Below are 17,403 nucleotides of genomic sequence, written 5' to 3'. Positions count from 1 at the left end.
CTAAGGGTAAAATAAAATCTTTATTATTAAAGGCAACTGCAACTAATGTTCCATTTTCTTAAAAAATAAAATTTATTTCTGTGCAAGAAAAGGTTCAAATTAATTATTTTTTTTTATTTTATTCCCTAACAGCAATTTAAAGTTAAGGCTACATATATATACACAGGCGGTCCTCGACTTACGACGTTGTTCCGTTCATACGTCGCGTCGTAAACTGATTTTCGCAAGTCAGAATAAACGTAGATACTGTACGTAAATCCTATCCTAACACAGTAATTATCAAAAAACACATATAAAATAAGTTTAATAATGAAATGAAAGAGGAATAATAAACAGTAATAAAAAACACGAAGTTTGCGTGACGACGTTTACGACACAAACCCACTGAAGTGGAAATAAGGCTTTAAACAGCCAATGGGACATATGTTGTAACCACGAAACATCCTAACTCGGGGCTGACGTAACCCGAGGACTGCCTGTATATATTTTAGAGCCTATAACAGTCCATGAAAAATTAGTACTGTAAAAACAAACAAGGATAAATCTGTAAAAACATAAATCTACATAATATATATACGAAAAAATACAAAAAACACAAATTTAACATTATACAAATCAACATATTATTAAAATTATTATAGTTTACTGGATACCTACATATGACACTGGTAAACTTCAATGTGTGGCACTTAATTTCTGAGGCGTTTAACGCAAACTGAACACTGATTTGTATCATTACCTAGACAAATAAGATCCTAGTGTTTTATACACAGTACTCTATATAAAAAAAGCAAAGGACTAAAGGTAAAAATAAAATCTTTATTATTAAAGGCAATTGCACCTAATGTTCCTTTCTTTTAAAAAAAAAAGATTTATTTCTGTAAAATAAAAGGTTCAAATTAATAATTTTTTTAAATTTCAAGCCCTACCAGTGATTTAAAGTTAGTAATTAAGGCTATATATAAATATTAGAGCCTATAAGTAGCTTTAACAATCCATCAAAAATTAGTAGTGTGAAAACAAAAAAGGATAAATCTATGAATACATAAAACTACAAAAAATATATATAAATGAAAATAATACACAAATTTAACATCTTCAAAACTACATTAATATTGTGTTTAGGATGTGTCTGTTATGTGTTTATGGTGTGTGTGTATGTTAGTGCGTGTGATAGGGTGTGGGTATGTTATTTAAAAGCATAGGATTTACCAAGACTCCAATACTTTTTCAAATGTAACAATAAATCAACAATACATATCAATGCACATGTGTGAACACTAAAATACTTTAAATTCTTAACGACATTATTCAAAAACTTCTTACCTTACTGTTAAAAGTTCACTTAAAAAAAATCAGTTATACAAAAATATAAAAGTAATATCAATCTGCTGCAGGAATGTCCTTTACTTTTGTATCTCCATCTTCACCATTATCATCATCATCAGCAGCAGCAGCAAAAGCTTTAAATCTGTCCTTTTCAGTCAATTTTAGTACCACATTACACCGATATCAAATTTCTCAATGCACCATCAATTGTATCTTTTCTTCAGAAAGATCAATGTTTTGTCCTCATTTACAATTGAAAAATCTCATAATCTTTAACATCAGTGTCTTTCTTATGTCTCTACTTGGGTCGTCCTTATCAAGTTCATATTTATGTCTTTGTTCTCCAAGTCATCTTTTTGCTTGAAAGCATTAGATTTGTCTCAGCCAAAGTTTTATTCCAACACAAGCTTCATATTTGTCAACATGAACTATAGCAGAATGCCAACATCTAGTTCAGAATTATCATCCAGATCTTCAGCAATATACCACCTTGATTTTTCATATTTTGTTGTTGCAACTTTTAACAAGGCATCAATATGAACGTCTTATTCTGTCATCATCAACTTTAGCAATGTGTGATCATAAACTTCAACTTTTGTCGTCGCAAATTTCAACAGGGCATCAATACAAACTTCATATTCTGTCTTCATCATCCTCACCAAATTGCCAACATCATTTTGATATTTTGTCTTCACAAGTTTCAACAAGGCATCAATACAAACTTCTTAGTTTCTCATCATCGGCTTCAGGAATGTGTGATCATCATCTTCAACAATGTGTCGTCATCATCAACTTTGTCTTCACAAGTTTTAACGGGGCATCGATACAAATTTCTTATTCTGTTATCATCAACTTCAGCAATAAATCATCATCAACTTCAATTTTGTCTTCGAAAGTTTCAATAAGGCATCAATACAAACTTCTTAGTTTGTCATCATCAACTTCAGCAATGGTTCATCATCAACTTCAATTTTCTCGTCGCAAGTTTCAAGTTTCAACAGGGCTTCAATACAAATTTCTTATTCTGTTATCATCAACTTCAGCAATAAATCATCACCAACTTCAATTTTGTCTTCGAAAGTTTCAATAAGGCATCAATACAAACTTCTTAGTTTGTCATCAACTTCAGCAATGTGTCATCATCAACTTCAGCAATGTGTCATCATCAACATCAATTTTGTCGTCGCAAGATTCAACAGGGCATCAATGCAAATGTCTTATTCTGTCATCATCAACTTAAGCAAAGGTTCATCATCAACTTCAATTTTGTCGTCGCAAGTTTCAATAGGGCATCAATACAAACTTCTTAGTTTGTCATCATCAACTTCAGCAATGGTTCATCATCAACTTCAATTTTCTCGTCGCAAGTTTCAAGTCTTCAATTTTCTCATCGCAAGTTTCAAGTTTCAACAAGGCTTCAATACAAACTTCTTATTCTGTCATCATCAACTTAAGCAAAGGTTCATCATCAACTTCAATTTTGTTGTCGCAAGTTTCAATAGTGCATCAATGCAAACGTCTTAGTTTGTCATCATCAACTTCAGCAATGGTTCATCATCAACTTCAATTTTCTCGTCGCAAGTTTCAAGTTTCAACAAGGCTTCAATACAAACTTCTTATTCTGTCATCATCAACTTAAGCAAAAGTTCATCATCAACTTCAATTTTGTCGTCGCAAGTTTCAATAGGGCATCAATACAAACTTCTTAGTTTGTCATCAACTTCAGCAATGTGTCATCATCAACTTCAGCAATGTGTCATCATCAACTTCAATTTTGTCGTCGCAAGTTTGAATAGGGCATCAATACAAACTTCTTATTCTGTCATCATCAACTTAAGCAAAGGTTCATCATCAACTTCAATTTTGTCGTCGCAAGTTTCAATAGGGCATCAATACAAACTTCTTAGTTTGTCATCATCAACTTCAGCAATGGTTCATCATCAACTTCAATTTTCTCGTCACAAGTTTCAAGTCTTCAATTTTCTCGTCGCAAGTTTCAAGTTTCAACAAGGCTTCAATACAAACTTCTTATTCTGTCATCATCAACTTAAGCAAAGGTTCATCATCAACTTCAATTTTGTCGTCGCAAGTTTCAATAGTGCATCAATGCAAATGTCTTAGTTTGTCATCATCAACTTCAGCAATGGTTCATCATCAACTTCAATTTTCTCGTCGCAAGTTTCAAGTTTCAACAGGGCTTCAATACAAATTTCTTATTCTGTCATCATCAACTTAAGCAAAGGTTCATCATCAACTTCAATTTTGTTGTCGCAAGTTTCAATAAGGCATCAATACAAACTTCTTAGTTTGTCATCAACTTCAGCAATGTGTCATCATCAACTTCAGCAATGTGTCATCATCAACTTCAATTTTGTCGTCGCAAGTTTGAATAGGGCATCAATACAAACTTCTTATTCTGTCATCATCAACTTAAGCAAAAGTTCATCATCAACTTTAATTTTGTCGTCGCAAGTTTCAATAGGGCATCAATACAAACTTCTTAGTTTGTCATCATCAACTTCAGCAATGGTTTATCATCAACTTCAATTTTGTCGTCACAAGCAATACAAACTTCTTACTTTGTCATCATCAATTTCAGTTTTGACGTCGCAAGTTTCAACAAGGCATTAATACAATCTTCTTCTTTTGTCCTCATCATCTTCTGTAATGTATCGTCATCAAGATCAATTTTGTCGTCACAAGAGTGAACAGGTCATCAATACAAACTTCATATTCTGTCCTCAACATCTTTAGCAATGTGCCAACATGTTGATATTTTGTCATCTCATGTTTCAACAAGGCGTCAATACAAACTTCTTTTTCGTTTGTTATCAACTTTAGCAATGTGTAACCATCAACTTCACTTTGGTCCTTTTTCGACTTCAGTTGTGTAGCTTTTTTTCAAGGAACAGCTCGCACGCTGGGAAACATTTTGTCTCCAGTAAGATCGCATTTGCTGAGACGCGTTTTGAAGGCTGACAGATACAGCAGACTGTCTCATCTTTAATCATCTTAGTTCAGACGCTGATATGCATTTTCATTAATATCTTCATGTCTGACTTGAGAAACCTCATGTACTATGACTTTTTTGTCATGTTTTCTTCATTCTTCACCTCTTCAAATTCAATCGTATCGGCCATGAAGCCTTGATCCTATGCTTCTTCAGCTGTTGCAGGTGAAGTTGTCGTGTAAGTGCTAACTTGTCTGGTCTGTTATAAAAAAGATCTTTACTTGTTAAGACAAGTTTATTAATTAATAGGTAAATGAAATAAACTTTAACAACAGTAATTTTAGTTTCTACTCTTTCCTTATTTTTTCTGGAATTTATTGCACATCTTAAGAGTATTTTAATTTAATTGACAGAAATTTAATTTGCTTGATAAGGTAAGAAATATAACATCCTTTATTAATGTACAGTTTGTTTATTACTTAATTACTTTCATAAATTTTGAAGCTCTGTTGACTATTAATAGCATTAATTGTAGATAAAACAATTAATCTTCAAGCTTTCTTGGTGACTATAACGCCACCGGGCCAGGGCTGGCTGCCTTGCCGTGATATAGCTTTAGTTGCTGGCTCGGCATTAAACACCAATCCCCTCTTGGTGACTAGAAAAGAATGAGAATTTGACATGACAGTCGATATAAACATCTAACATATAATAACAATATGCAATACTTACGCTTTGCACCTGCATAATTCTACACCACCTCAGCCAGAAAAGTTTCTTTTTCTGTTTCCTCTTTGCCTTCTTGGTCAGTAGCGTGCGCTATGTCATTTTTGATGTGTTTCCTGTATCTGATGAAATGTAATTTTTATAGTAAAAGTTATTATATGTAGTATGGGAAGACGAAGAGTGATATAGTACATGATACTGCATTATTTCTACTACCGATTAATTTATTTAGAAGTAATATTTTTCTTATACATGTTCTTAATGACACCAGTGTTATATCTTCTTTTACTATCGTCAATTTTAGAAATTAATACTTTAAAATCTTAGGCTGTCAAGTAAATGATTTTAGGTTATATAAAGACTTCTTTAAAACTTATTTGTCTGGGCTATAAGAAACCTGATAATACAATGCCTATGGCTCGATTTAATAAATGACAAATTCAGATGATCAGCATTATGGAAAAAAATCATGGTATGTTTAAGAGATTAAAATAATACTTCTTAATGAATTATTTTATTTTATTTATAACTATAATATTTCATAGTATAGTTATTATTATTATCTTTTTACAATAGAGTGCCAAATAAAGTCAATCTGTTTTGTTGTCACTAATGTAAAAGGATATTCACCCCACGCCTAATTTTAAAAATTTGTTCAAAAGCTTACCGTCGCCTACAACACCAAAAGAAAACCACACTTGCGAATAAAGTGAGTAGAGCGCAGGTACAGGAAATGCCAATGATTGCATAATTGTCTGCAAGTGTGTCTGAAAGGGTAAACATTTTGTTGATAAATGCATATAATATTTAACAATACAAGAAAGATTATATACAAACATAGATTCCACAGTTAGTTGTACAGTAGTTCAATAAAATAAATGTCTGTTTTATTACCTGACAGTTCTTGAAACAAGATTTTTTTTTTCGGTTACATTTCAGCTAAGTTGTAGTCCAGTAAAAATAATGTAGAGTCAAAACTAATACATATTAGATTAATGCATTTGGGGAAAAATTACATTATTTTGGCTCTATTTTTACATCTTCTCCCCACCCAGAGTATTTGCAGCAATATGACGACAAAGGTAAATGAATTTAACTAAATCTTTCTCTCTGCAAGTGATACCAATTTTAAGGGACAGTGGTGGATAGAAAGATTCACGTCCTATGATGGCACTAATTCATCCAACTATACCATCTTATGAAATCTCTTTTTAATAAATGACACTAAATGCTAAAAGCAACAGTTAACAAATAAACTTTCCATAAAAAATTAGAAACTGACACTCATACGTTCACTGTATTTCTACTCAATGTAACTTTTATATAGTACTCTGCTTTATCTGCCAGCATCAATATATAGGTATGTACTGCGTGGGAAAAAATATACCAAAAAACTTGAATGAGAGACTAAAAATCAATGGAAGAGTTTACTATAGTAGGTAGGAGCACAAGTTAGTACCCGGAAAAATGCCTTTCTCATTTCCCTAGCAGCACAAAATGCCAAATAGGTTTTCTGGTGGAAAGACATATGCCCCATATACTTTCTGTGGGACCTATATGTTCACAGCATTCTGTTCTGCTATGGTTACATGTTTTCTAAAATGTGAAATTGTTTATCCCGGAACAAATCATAAAATTTTATATTGAGGAAAGACAGAAAACACTAATTTATGCTTAGATATGGATATGAATACTGATATACAAACTAAAGTATGATGCATTGGGCATTACGGAATTGTTTTTTGCTACCCACTTAATTTCTGACTAAAAAATTAATATAGTCAACATAGCTTGTTATTAATTCTTGTGATTTCATGTTAATAAGCTCTTTAAGTTCCCCAATCTTGTATCTTCTGCTTAGCTGTAGAATAAAAACTCTTAAGTCTGGCTGTTTCTTTTCTAATTTACATTTATAGATGAAAAACTTTGTTTCTAATAGCATATTAATTAGTGTATTATCTATCTGACAATTTACTTCATATGCAAATACTATGAGAGACAGGTTTGGTATTAAATTATTATTCTAAGTGCATTTTTCAACTATTGCCTTTTCTAGGCTTGTCCAGAATAGCTTATCTTGCAGTGCCAAAAACAGGTGTTCAATTGTCTCCCTTTCAGTGCCACAGAAGGTGAATTTATTAGTGACTTCTAGCTCCATATATTTTGCCAGGGAGTTTGTACCAATAATTCTGTGATTGATTCTACTCTGAAACCATTTCAATTTCATATCTTTTATTTCTTGAACGTTTGAAAAGATTATTTCTCCAGTATAATTGGTTATTCATTTTGTTCTAACACTGATCACAACATTTGGACGCAAGGCTTTCTGTCAATATTTCATAATAATATTTAGAACCTTTCTTTATAGAAAAAATTAGTTTAAATATTTGGGTATCTCTAAAGCTGCATTGTACCTAATTAAAATGCTTATTGGCTGAATATTTTTTAAAATTATCTTAGTACATCCCGTATATGTAACTCTATTATGACTCGATACTTGACATTAATTTCATCCAATGACAGAAATACTCCAGATTTATTATAAAAATGTTGAATGCAATATAGCCCCCTACTGACACAGTTTTTAAAGAAAATAACCTTATTGTCAAGTAGAATTTTAATATACTTTCCTGGAACGTTAAAGATGATTATTGTACAGCATGGTGAACCTATAATTTTCTATTCGATGTCATTTAATTAATACTTAGAATGTTTTTTTAGGCTTACCAGTAGAGCAATCAGTGGCATTTTGTTTGTCTTTGCAGGGATTCGATCCAGATGGCTCAGTCTGAGCTGTTGGCAAGAAGCAAAAAATAGAATGCAAACTTCAGTTTATCATGTTTTGTCTTCTAAAACATTAAAAATGGTATACACAAAGCAACTACTTCACCAATGATTTAAAGTTTAACTGTGCTTATCTCATAATAAACAAAACTCTTGACAATTGACATATTTGTGCATATGCTATATATACTACTATCAATAATGAATTTTATGATCGCTAGATATGAACAGCAAACTATAATCATAAAGTTCTATGCTTTTGTCAGGTATGTCACAGGCATGTGTACTCTCTGGTTGTGTCACTGTAAAGTCTTCTCACATCTTCAGATCTTACTTTGTGCAGGTGTACAAGGCATATCATCCTCTCCATCAGCGGCAATTGTGTATGTTCTGTTAGTTACACAGGCCGTAGTGTTTCTGTTAAGGGACGTGCTGTTGTTGCCTTCATCACAGGTGTGCTCTCCCGCAGCTTCACACAGGTAATACCCCACGTAGTGCAGCAAGACTGCGGTGTCTGCAACGCGAAGTCTTTAACACTGATTTCACATCACAAAGCAACTATAGTAAATATAAATAAAAGTAAAAGACACAAAGGTTGCACACACACACACGCTCTTTCTCTCTCTGATGTACTTATCTGTTTACGCGGTAGAAGTTACTGATCTCGACTTTTCTCCCTTGTTTTTTTCTAAGGGAGATAACGCCATATAATCGTTGTTGATCTTTTCAATAATTGTTATATTATTTATTACTGATTAAAATAAAATTGTACATTATTAAAATTCATATAACTATAAAAAATTATAGTTTATAGTTGTATATTCATATATATTTTGTTCATTAATAATGATATAATGTTTTAAAACCAACTAAGCTGTTAAGTTGATGAATGTCTTGATAAATCATCAAGATAATAAAAATTTGTAAAGAAAAAGATATATTTTAGTCACGAACAAAGTGAAGTTAATATGTTTCAAAGCATTATTAAATACCAGTCTTTCCTTCAGTTGTTCTGTAGGCAATAGTGAATGACTTCCCTTTTTCAGCATACTTCTCTTGAATGGTCCAGGTTACCTTACTGATGCATTTTCTGCTGATTTCCACTTCACAATGGTAATCTTGAGCTTAGAAAATAAAAGACAAATAACACTAGTCATATGGTTTTCTTTCATGAAGTGTATTTGTTATTAATGTAAATTTCCTGAGATATGTATATATCTAAACTAGCTGCATATGGCACTACAGTGGCATATTATTATCCTGATTGTAGAAAATTTAGTATTCATTTGTGAAATATCTCTTATAGAATACAATATATTGTTTAAAGATCATATTTCATTTTAATCCAAATAACAAAACGATGTTGACATATCATGCAGGTAAGCTTTAAGTGATGCAATATATACTGATAGCAATTTCAAAGGTTTCAGATAGTTTGAAACCATTCTGGTTAAGACTTAAACCCCTTTGTGATCACAACATAGTATCTAAACAAAACAGAGTGAATTTCTGTATTTTCTTTAGGTCACATACACTTATGCCTTTTTTTGTGTTTTACAGACACTTTTCGTAGTAAGGTGTGCGTACTAAGTTAGATAAAAACAACATTTAATTGATTAAAAAAAAAACCTTTGTCATTAAAAGAAATTGAGACCATGATATGCTAATGTCTCAAATAACACACAATAGTGTTAACAAGTAGTGTTTTATGAAACATGGAAATTTTATTGTTACCCTGCACAAAATCAGTCTGCATCAGGACCATGCAAATCACACAGAATAGGATCTGTGTCTTGCTAAAAAGCTGATCTTGATTTGCTGGACGTGCCATTTCTCAAGCAATGTGGTACTTGTAACTCCCTAAAAATAGTAAAAAGAAATGTTTCCTTCCTTAATTATCTGCAAACATGGGATTTGCAGAAAATATATGCCACTAGAAACCACTAACAGATACAAATGACACTAAATAGTGTTGCAGATTCGAATTTTAATCATGTCTATATAATTACTTTCTACAAACTTGAGACCTTTAAATATGTTAAATGAATTTAAGAAAAAGTTCAATAAAACAATTTGTTTCTATACTTTTTATTGAGACTTTAATCATTTTTTACTATAAATAAAAACAAACTAAACAGAAATCAGGTGATTGATTCAATTATTGTTTTTTTTTTATTTGTTTTTTTTTTTTTTTGATGCGCCATGCTGTTGTCGGTTTAAACCAATTATAATGTATGTTTCTAGATTTATAAAAAGCAACATCGCAAGAATGATATGGCCTTGACCCCAGTGTAACAGATGTTTACGCTTTTGAACTGGATGCGCGCGCAACTTTCCTACCCAATGGAAGGCTTCCACGCTCAGGAGTATTTTAGAACGTTCCAGCTCATGTGCATTCTAGAATGTTCCAGCCATAAACCCTTTTCTTATAGGTTCGCCACACCCGATATGCAAGGACGAGAGTAGCAGCAATTAGTAAATGAGCTATATTATCATATTGTGAACATTGTCCAAGCGGAGAACTAGCAGGAGCTAAAGATTATTGTAATTTCTATTGTTACAAGATGAAGAGATGATGTGTTAGGGAATAACGGGAATATATATATATAGTACTGTTAGCTCTTGTATTTTTAAACATATGGAAGTCAACAATTCTGACTTTACTCCCCAGTGCTCCGTTATAGTAAAAACAAAATAGCAACACAGAAACAAAAAATAATCAGCTTTATTTAGCAATGCATAAAAATATAAAGATAACAGAGACTGTCAGAGTGAGTGATAAAAATAATATATATTTAAAAAATCTAAGTACTTACCAAGACTTTAGGAGTGGCGTATACTTTATTGGCTTGCTTTGATGTGCAAGCGGCTGTCGAACAGTTTATAAGACACAGTCGATATGCTCCGAATCTTTTGCAGCACAAACGCTAAAAAGTCCAAGAAAGCGCAGGAAGAGGAAAGTGTTGTTGGACGGAGTCCAAGAGTCTGCACAGGATTTGACTCCGAAGAATAAATTTCTTCTTTCCGTCCAACAACTGCTGTTCGACTAAAGGTTGCTCTTCTCTTAAAGTGGGATTTTAGTCCGAAGAGAGAAAGACGTGCGGCCGCGGTCGAGCTTCGTCTGTTCTGTGCAGGTAGATGTACAGGTAGATAAACAGTTATCCGGTTAGAAAAGGGGCGGGGCTAAGCTGAGCTCCGCCCTGTCTATTTTAAGAGGTGACTTGGTTACAGTGAGCTTAGGGTGTGGATGAAAAATAAATAAATCAATCACTCTAAATAAGCATATTGCTTATATACCATTTATTGAACGCACGTTTTAAATTAAAGAGGGATTTGTAAAATTAGCGGAAAGCTATCATTTCGGGATATAGACAATGTATATGGTAACCTGCTTTGATTCCAAAGTTAGGAAGATTATATTGTTTGTAAGCACATGAAGGGAATAAAAAAGTAAACATGAAGCTTGTTACGAATCAGGCACAAAACATTTTTTGAAAGTCATAAGCCACCGGGTTATTATTCAGGCTGTCCATATCAAAAGTAAATTGAAAATAGTCTTATGTATAATGTTAAAATTTTACTACATTAAGTTCTCTTTTATATATATATATTTTGTTTCTTTTTCTTTTTTTTTAAAGACAATTCACGGTATAGGTTCCGTAAAGAAGGAGCAGCAGGAGATTGAACACACATAAGCCTGAAAAATATACAGTCCAATTTTCTGTAACATCATTGTAATATATCAATGTTCATATAATCGTGAAATGTCGTGACATGTTACAATTAAGCAACAATTTTCAATCTTTGTGTGTAAATCTGCTGCCAACTCTTTAGTGTCTGAACATTAAGACAGCTTCTGGATGATTTCTCAAAGGTTGCTTCACATTACACTTTTCCGTTCCCTCTTGCAATGACACGTATACACTTCAAAGATTACTAGGTCAAAACGAACAACTCATACGTATTTTGTCTACTCTGTGACACACTACTATCTACAGAAGGGAAATTGTCTCCTAGTAATTCTTCCACTGTAAAGCGAAGTCTTCCCCGTCAGTGTTTACACTGCTTGATGAAAGAAAACCGAAACTTCTTACTTGATATTTAATGTGTCCTGGATGAGGAGAAGGTTAGTCAAGGGAAAAGCGTTCAAAGCAGTGTGTTAAACTAGAAAACATATTTTTCTTTATTACTGATATGCAAACTGTACGCTTAAGAGCATAGAAACTCTTTAATGAAAAGAACCAAACAGGATGCTGCAGCAAGTCTACTCTATACCTTGTTTTACAGTCGCATTGCTTGTTTGTCAAGCGATAATTTACTCAAAGCAAGAAAAATGTAAGTGTTCTTTTAATCTTATCATTTTTTAATATTTTTATTTCATTTCAATGTGTGTATAAAAGTATATTAATAACTCATAATGTAATGAAGGTATTTAATAATGCATTAAGCCGATTAAGGGATGAAAAAGAGACAAAGAGAGAAGAAGAATCACAATTATTTTAATGTAATAACTGACAGTATCAAAGCACAAAGATTCGGTCTAAAGGAGTCTTTGATTTTATTTTCGTTTAAAATCTTTAAAATGTCATTACTGTTTGATGCATGTGAAAGTTCAAGAATACTGAGGGATGAACTTGTATTTTAACAAAGCATCAATATTTTTTGTGCTGTGCAACATGAGAGACTTGATTTCTCGTACTTTGCGATGCTTAAAGTCTCTCCCTTTACTTCATTCTTTGCATTCTAAGGTGGTGAACAAGCACTGAGACATGAATAAAATGCAAAAAATTTGCAGTAGAAAGATTTCTTTAAAAACAACGAAGTCAATGGTTCCATGACGATGTTTTCACCCATTGTAATAATAAACTTCCAGTAAATTTCAAAAAGCACATCCATGTGCCTAACTCTAAGGTGTAGCTTCAGGATAGGGAGTTACGGTGCATAAATAAATTTTTGAAAGGGTTTTGCTGAGTTGTGATTTGTTAAATGTATTTTAAAAAACTCAAAATACAATATACAAGCAGTAATCTCTTTTGTTTATATACATGTATATATACTCTATACGAACGTTTTATTGCAGGTGCAGTCTTGGAGTTCTACCATTTAAACGAGAGCGCTTTGTCGGTCTCGGAAAACCGTTCTGCCAATGTGACATTCGGAATGAACATTTCAGCCTGTAGTCATTCTAATACACCCTACAAGGTGAAGGTTTACACAAGAACAAGAAGTGGAAGTCTGGAGTATGATGGCACGGTAACCTACCTGAGAGACACCTGCACTCCCACACCAAACACTTCGGTTCGCTGCATCACTCCCACCGGACCTGCGGAGTTGTACAGGAAAGTGAACAGAACTCACGTAGCGGTGGAGTGGAACTGGTTGTGGAAAGACATCCGGTTTAGTAATTTTACAGCCATGCAACAGGAGTTACAACTAATTGTCACGTGTACGTAGTATTGTGCTGGATGTTACAACTATGTCCTCTCTCTAACAATTTTAAAGCATTGTTACATTATATGCGACTGTTAGTTGTGGTGATTCTTCAATTCATCTTACTCCTCGTAATTTTTTGTTTTCCTTCAGTTCTTCGTAAGATATTAGATTTTAGTGCCATTTTTTAAACACCTTATTGTGTAGCTTCTAAAATGTTAACACTGCATACATATTTGTTCAATAATGTTGGTATTTTATTCTGTTGGTACATAAATGAGTTTTATTCCGTTTTATTCGGAATTAGTATTTGTAAATGTTTTCTTTCGCCTGCTTGTTTGCTTGTTCGTTGATTTTATTTGTTCTCTCATTCTCGTTAGTTTTTTCGTCATTTCCTCTTAGTTCTTCAGCTGATTACCTCATACTTCCTTTTTTTCCTTCATTACTTCCTTTTTATATATTTTTTCTTATGGCATTAATTTTTAATTCTTATGCGCATTGCTCTTTTTATACAACACAGACCCATCCAGTGTCACAAGCTTAATAGTAAATGGACAAGACGTCAATGGGTATCATTTTATTAACGAGTACCAGGAGGTGAACATTTCCTGTTTATTCGACCAAGGAAACCCTCCCGTCAACTTTCGTCTACTGGACGAACACGGGGCAGAATTGAAGTCTTTTATGGACGAACAACATCTCGTTCTTTCACTTACAGCTCGATGTAAAGAAGACTGGCCAACTGTCAGATGTGAAGGAAACTCATCGAAAAAGAATATATCAGTGTCCTTTCTCGTCAATTGTGAGTAAAATTATTTTAACACAAAGCCTTAAATGTTTGTATATCTTTTGAGTGTGCGTTTGTATTAGACATCTCTGTGTAACCCTTCGTTTGTCTGAATGAATCACCCGTTTTTGCAAGCTATCGTTAATACAATTTTTAACTAATAGCCAAACTTTTTTAACACCTTCAGGTCCTCCCCAATTCATGGGAGAACATCCACAAGTCACAGCTAGTGCTGAACATGAACGTTGGACAGTGAAAGTCAAGGCTCACACCACAGAAATCGAGAAATGTCTGGTGATGCCCTTGTCATTAGGAGGCAATAAGAATATAGATGTTAACTGCAGTCTGACTGGTATCCCCCCTCACCTGCTCTTGACTGTCCTCGTTAATAATGACGACAGTGCAAAAGGAATCCAGTGGGCAATAAGTGTTCGCAACGAAAAAGGATCTTCAGAAACATTAGTCTTCAATAAACATTTAGGTGAGTATGATTCGCATCTGACACACTCCTGAGTATGCAGCACATTGCTATCAAGAGGTAAAAACAAGTAGAAAACTAAATGCTTAAAATAGTGTTTTAGTAGTTAAAGTGAACAATACCTAATAATATATTTTTTTCCATCTGACCATTCAGAATAACCTTTTATTATAAAACTACGATACCTCTCACTTTTAGTAAAAGATGCGGGAGTTTATATTTATGTTTCCGTACAGTGTTCCGTGACAAGAAGCAACAATCTATAAGAGCTCCATAAACTATTGTTCAAATCTCAAGCCGTACGGGAAACGTGTGGAAGTTTCGCGAACCTGTTCACACTACGGGAATCTATCGCGGTATCAGCAACCGTTTCTTCCGATCCCGATTTGCATTTTCTTTACGATGAAATAAACACAACACTGATCCAAACTTTGGGACAACCTAACTCTTAGATATCTGCCTGAAAAAGCAAACGTGATGTGAGCTTGACCCTAAGCTGCCTGTCACTGTTTCAACAAAGTGTTACTATGGTAACATTTAATTATCATCTAAGCCGTCGTTTTTATACTTTGAACATTAGTGTGTGTGTGTTTATAACTCACCCCTTCAATCTTTTATTTACACAAGCGCACCCAACTCCAAACATTCACAGACAAACTAAAACAAGGTCACACAGCTATTCTTACCATGTCTGTTTGAAAACCTTGAACAAAAGGTTTCCTGTTTTTATCGTGTATCCATTAGCACTCGGTGGAGTGTATATTACTTTTGGCTTACCTTCGCCCGCTGAACTTTCTCAGCTAAACAGCTACGTCACATTAGGAAACTTCGAGAATATTCGACCGATATAAGTACATACTATTTTTAATGTGGTGACACATTTGCGGCATCAGAGCCAGCCAACATCAGTGAGAGATTAATTAGTTTGGTGTTTGTCATTTGCTGTGTTCATGTCCAAAGACATCACGAGGCTGATGTCGGTGTCAAGTGTAACGAATGTGATGCATTGCAGGAGTTAACAATAACAGTGACAACGGCAACGACGATGATGATATGGACAACTTTTCTTCTTCAAGTATTACGTTATAGTCAATGCACACCTGACAAGTTAAAAAAAAAATAAGCACACAAAGGCAACATCAGAACAATATTAAGCATACACACATTGATACCCACTCCGCAATTATTTATTGCATTGGTCAAGTAAAACATGTAAATATTCAAACTGTTGGCTTTTATGAACTTTAATCGAGAATATGTCGGAGACAATATGCTGCAAGACCGGTACCTAAGCCAAACAACATAAATCACATGTTGATAACCTTGTCCTTGCCGGGAAAGCTGCTTCGTGGCTTTGAAAGGACACGGATATTATAGTTCAAGTAAAATTGTGACCACCTCAGCTATGACTAGATCGTCGAGACCTAAATAAACTTCCTCCATAAAAGCTGATTAGCTCCGCCGTTCAATCCATTACGTCGTTAGTTCATGGTTCAAGTCCCAGCGCGGCAGTCACCAACCAAAACTCAATTTCATGTCTCGTTCAATGTCTCCAATCAAGCTTACGTTTTACACAGCCATGAGAGGCATCATGTTGAAAGACAAATGACCCACGCAGTGTCATTCCTTAGACGATAATAGATGCAAATATAGACTGCTGCAGGTGTGTAATGATATGCCTGTTCATCTGTACGCATTTTTAAATGTAGTTATATTGTGTTACCCCAATAAATCAGGATTCAGTTATAGGGGAAAAAAGACATAGTAAGAAATGTTTGCTTTTTTAAAAACATCCACAAAAAATATAATTTCTGTTTAGAGATGCTGAAATGCCTTTTTCATCAGGCGATGACTTTGCCATTAACAGTGATGATTTAGTCAGTTCTTGAAGTAAAATAAAAAAAAAATCTGCGTAATTAAACTGATATCATTTTCCCTAATTTTTACTTTTGAAAACAATATTGTGCTCAATATTTATGGTAAAATAATTTACTATCTGCCATATAATTTTATGCTAAGTTGGTGTAGGTAGTACAGCTGCAGTACTGCACGTGTGATCATGTCGAATACTCTTCTGACTAGGAAGTAAACAAAGTTTGGGGGAACCTGTCTGGAGAGAAAAGTAAACATGATGTGAGGCTGACAATAAGCTGCCTTCACTGCTTCAACAAGATGTTATACACATTGATACACACTCCCTAATTTAATGACACGTTAGTCGAATAAAACTTGTGCATAGGGAAACTGCTTTCTTTCATTAGCTTAAGCTTTTTCTGCTATGGTTGAGAATATTCTGGAGAAGGCATTCTGCAAGATCGTAACCTAATACAAACAATATGAATCGCACCAATCGTTGGTGACCTTGCCCTTGCCGGGAGAGTTGCCACGTGGCTTTTATGGGACAGAGATATGGCTGCTGATATAAAACTGTGACCACCTCAGCTATGACTAGATCGTCGTGTCAAGGACAGAAACTGTGACGGGAACACCATCGCGACCTAAATAAACACCGAGTTCGTACTACCATTCAACAAACTTCCTCGATAAAAGCAGATCAACACTGCCATCATGAAGTCGGAAGGTTATGGTTCAAATCTCAGAGGGGGAATCAGCCACAAAAGACCAATTTTAGTCGGCGTCATCCTGGTCGGTCCTCAGGAACTTCTGCTAGTAACAGTCAAACGGTGGAAACTGTCTGAGTTTGGCCATGGCGGTCAACATGACACCTTACCGAAAACAGTCGTCAGAAGAAATGTAGAAGGGGGACGATGTAACGGTAGTCAAAAGAAACGGCGGTTAACGAACATAAGCGAGCTGTCAGCCTGCACAGCACTCAAGGTGCTGAAGAGAGAGCTCAATCCTCAAGAGTACGTCACATACCACAGACGCAGAGAGAAATAGTTTTAAATGAATCAAGAG

General features: G+C 34.2%; 2 protein-coding genes across 2 annotated transcripts; one reads left to right on the top strand and one right to left on the bottom strand.

The window, feature by feature from the left end:
- Nucleotides 1–7: 7 nt before the first annotated feature.
- On the bottom strand, nucleotides 8–10,909 carry LOC112568059. The gene is made up of 8 exons (XM_025245082.1): nucleotides 10,606–10,909; nucleotides 9,524–9,649; nucleotides 8,782–8,913; nucleotides 8,124–8,303; nucleotides 7,733–7,798; nucleotides 5,673–5,772; nucleotides 5,012–5,127; nucleotides 8–4,538 (listed from the first exon to the last, which is right to left on the bottom strand). The coding sequence occupies exons 2-7, from the start codon at nucleotides 9,618–9,620 to the stop codon at nucleotides 5,031–5,033; spliced, it is 672 nt and encodes a 223-aa protein (XP_025100867.1). The 5' UTR covers nucleotides 9,621–9,649; nucleotides 10,606–10,909; the 3' UTR covers nucleotides 8–4,538; nucleotides 5,012–5,030.
- Nucleotides 10,910–11,073: 164 nt separating this feature from the next.
- On the top strand, nucleotides 11,074–14,917 carry LOC112568053. The gene is made up of 4 exons (XM_025245072.1): nucleotides 11,074–12,124; nucleotides 12,870–13,235; nucleotides 13,740–14,021; nucleotides 14,194–14,917. The coding sequence occupies exons 1-4, from the start codon at nucleotides 12,040–12,042 to the stop codon at nucleotides 14,517–14,519; spliced, it is 1,059 nt and encodes a 352-aa protein (XP_025100857.1). The 5' UTR covers nucleotides 11,074–12,039; the 3' UTR covers nucleotides 14,520–14,917.
- Nucleotides 14,918–17,403: the final 2,486 nt, after the last annotated feature.

Source organism: Pomacea canaliculata, linkage group LG7 (genome assembly GCF_003073045.1).
Source record: "Pomacea canaliculata isolate SZHN2017 linkage group LG7, ASM307304v1, whole genome shotgun sequence".
Lineage (NCBI taxonomy): Eukaryota > Metazoa > Mollusca > Gastropoda > Architaenioglossa > Ampullariidae > Pomacea > Pomacea canaliculata.
This window is presented reverse-complemented; position numbering and strand designations above follow the sequence as displayed.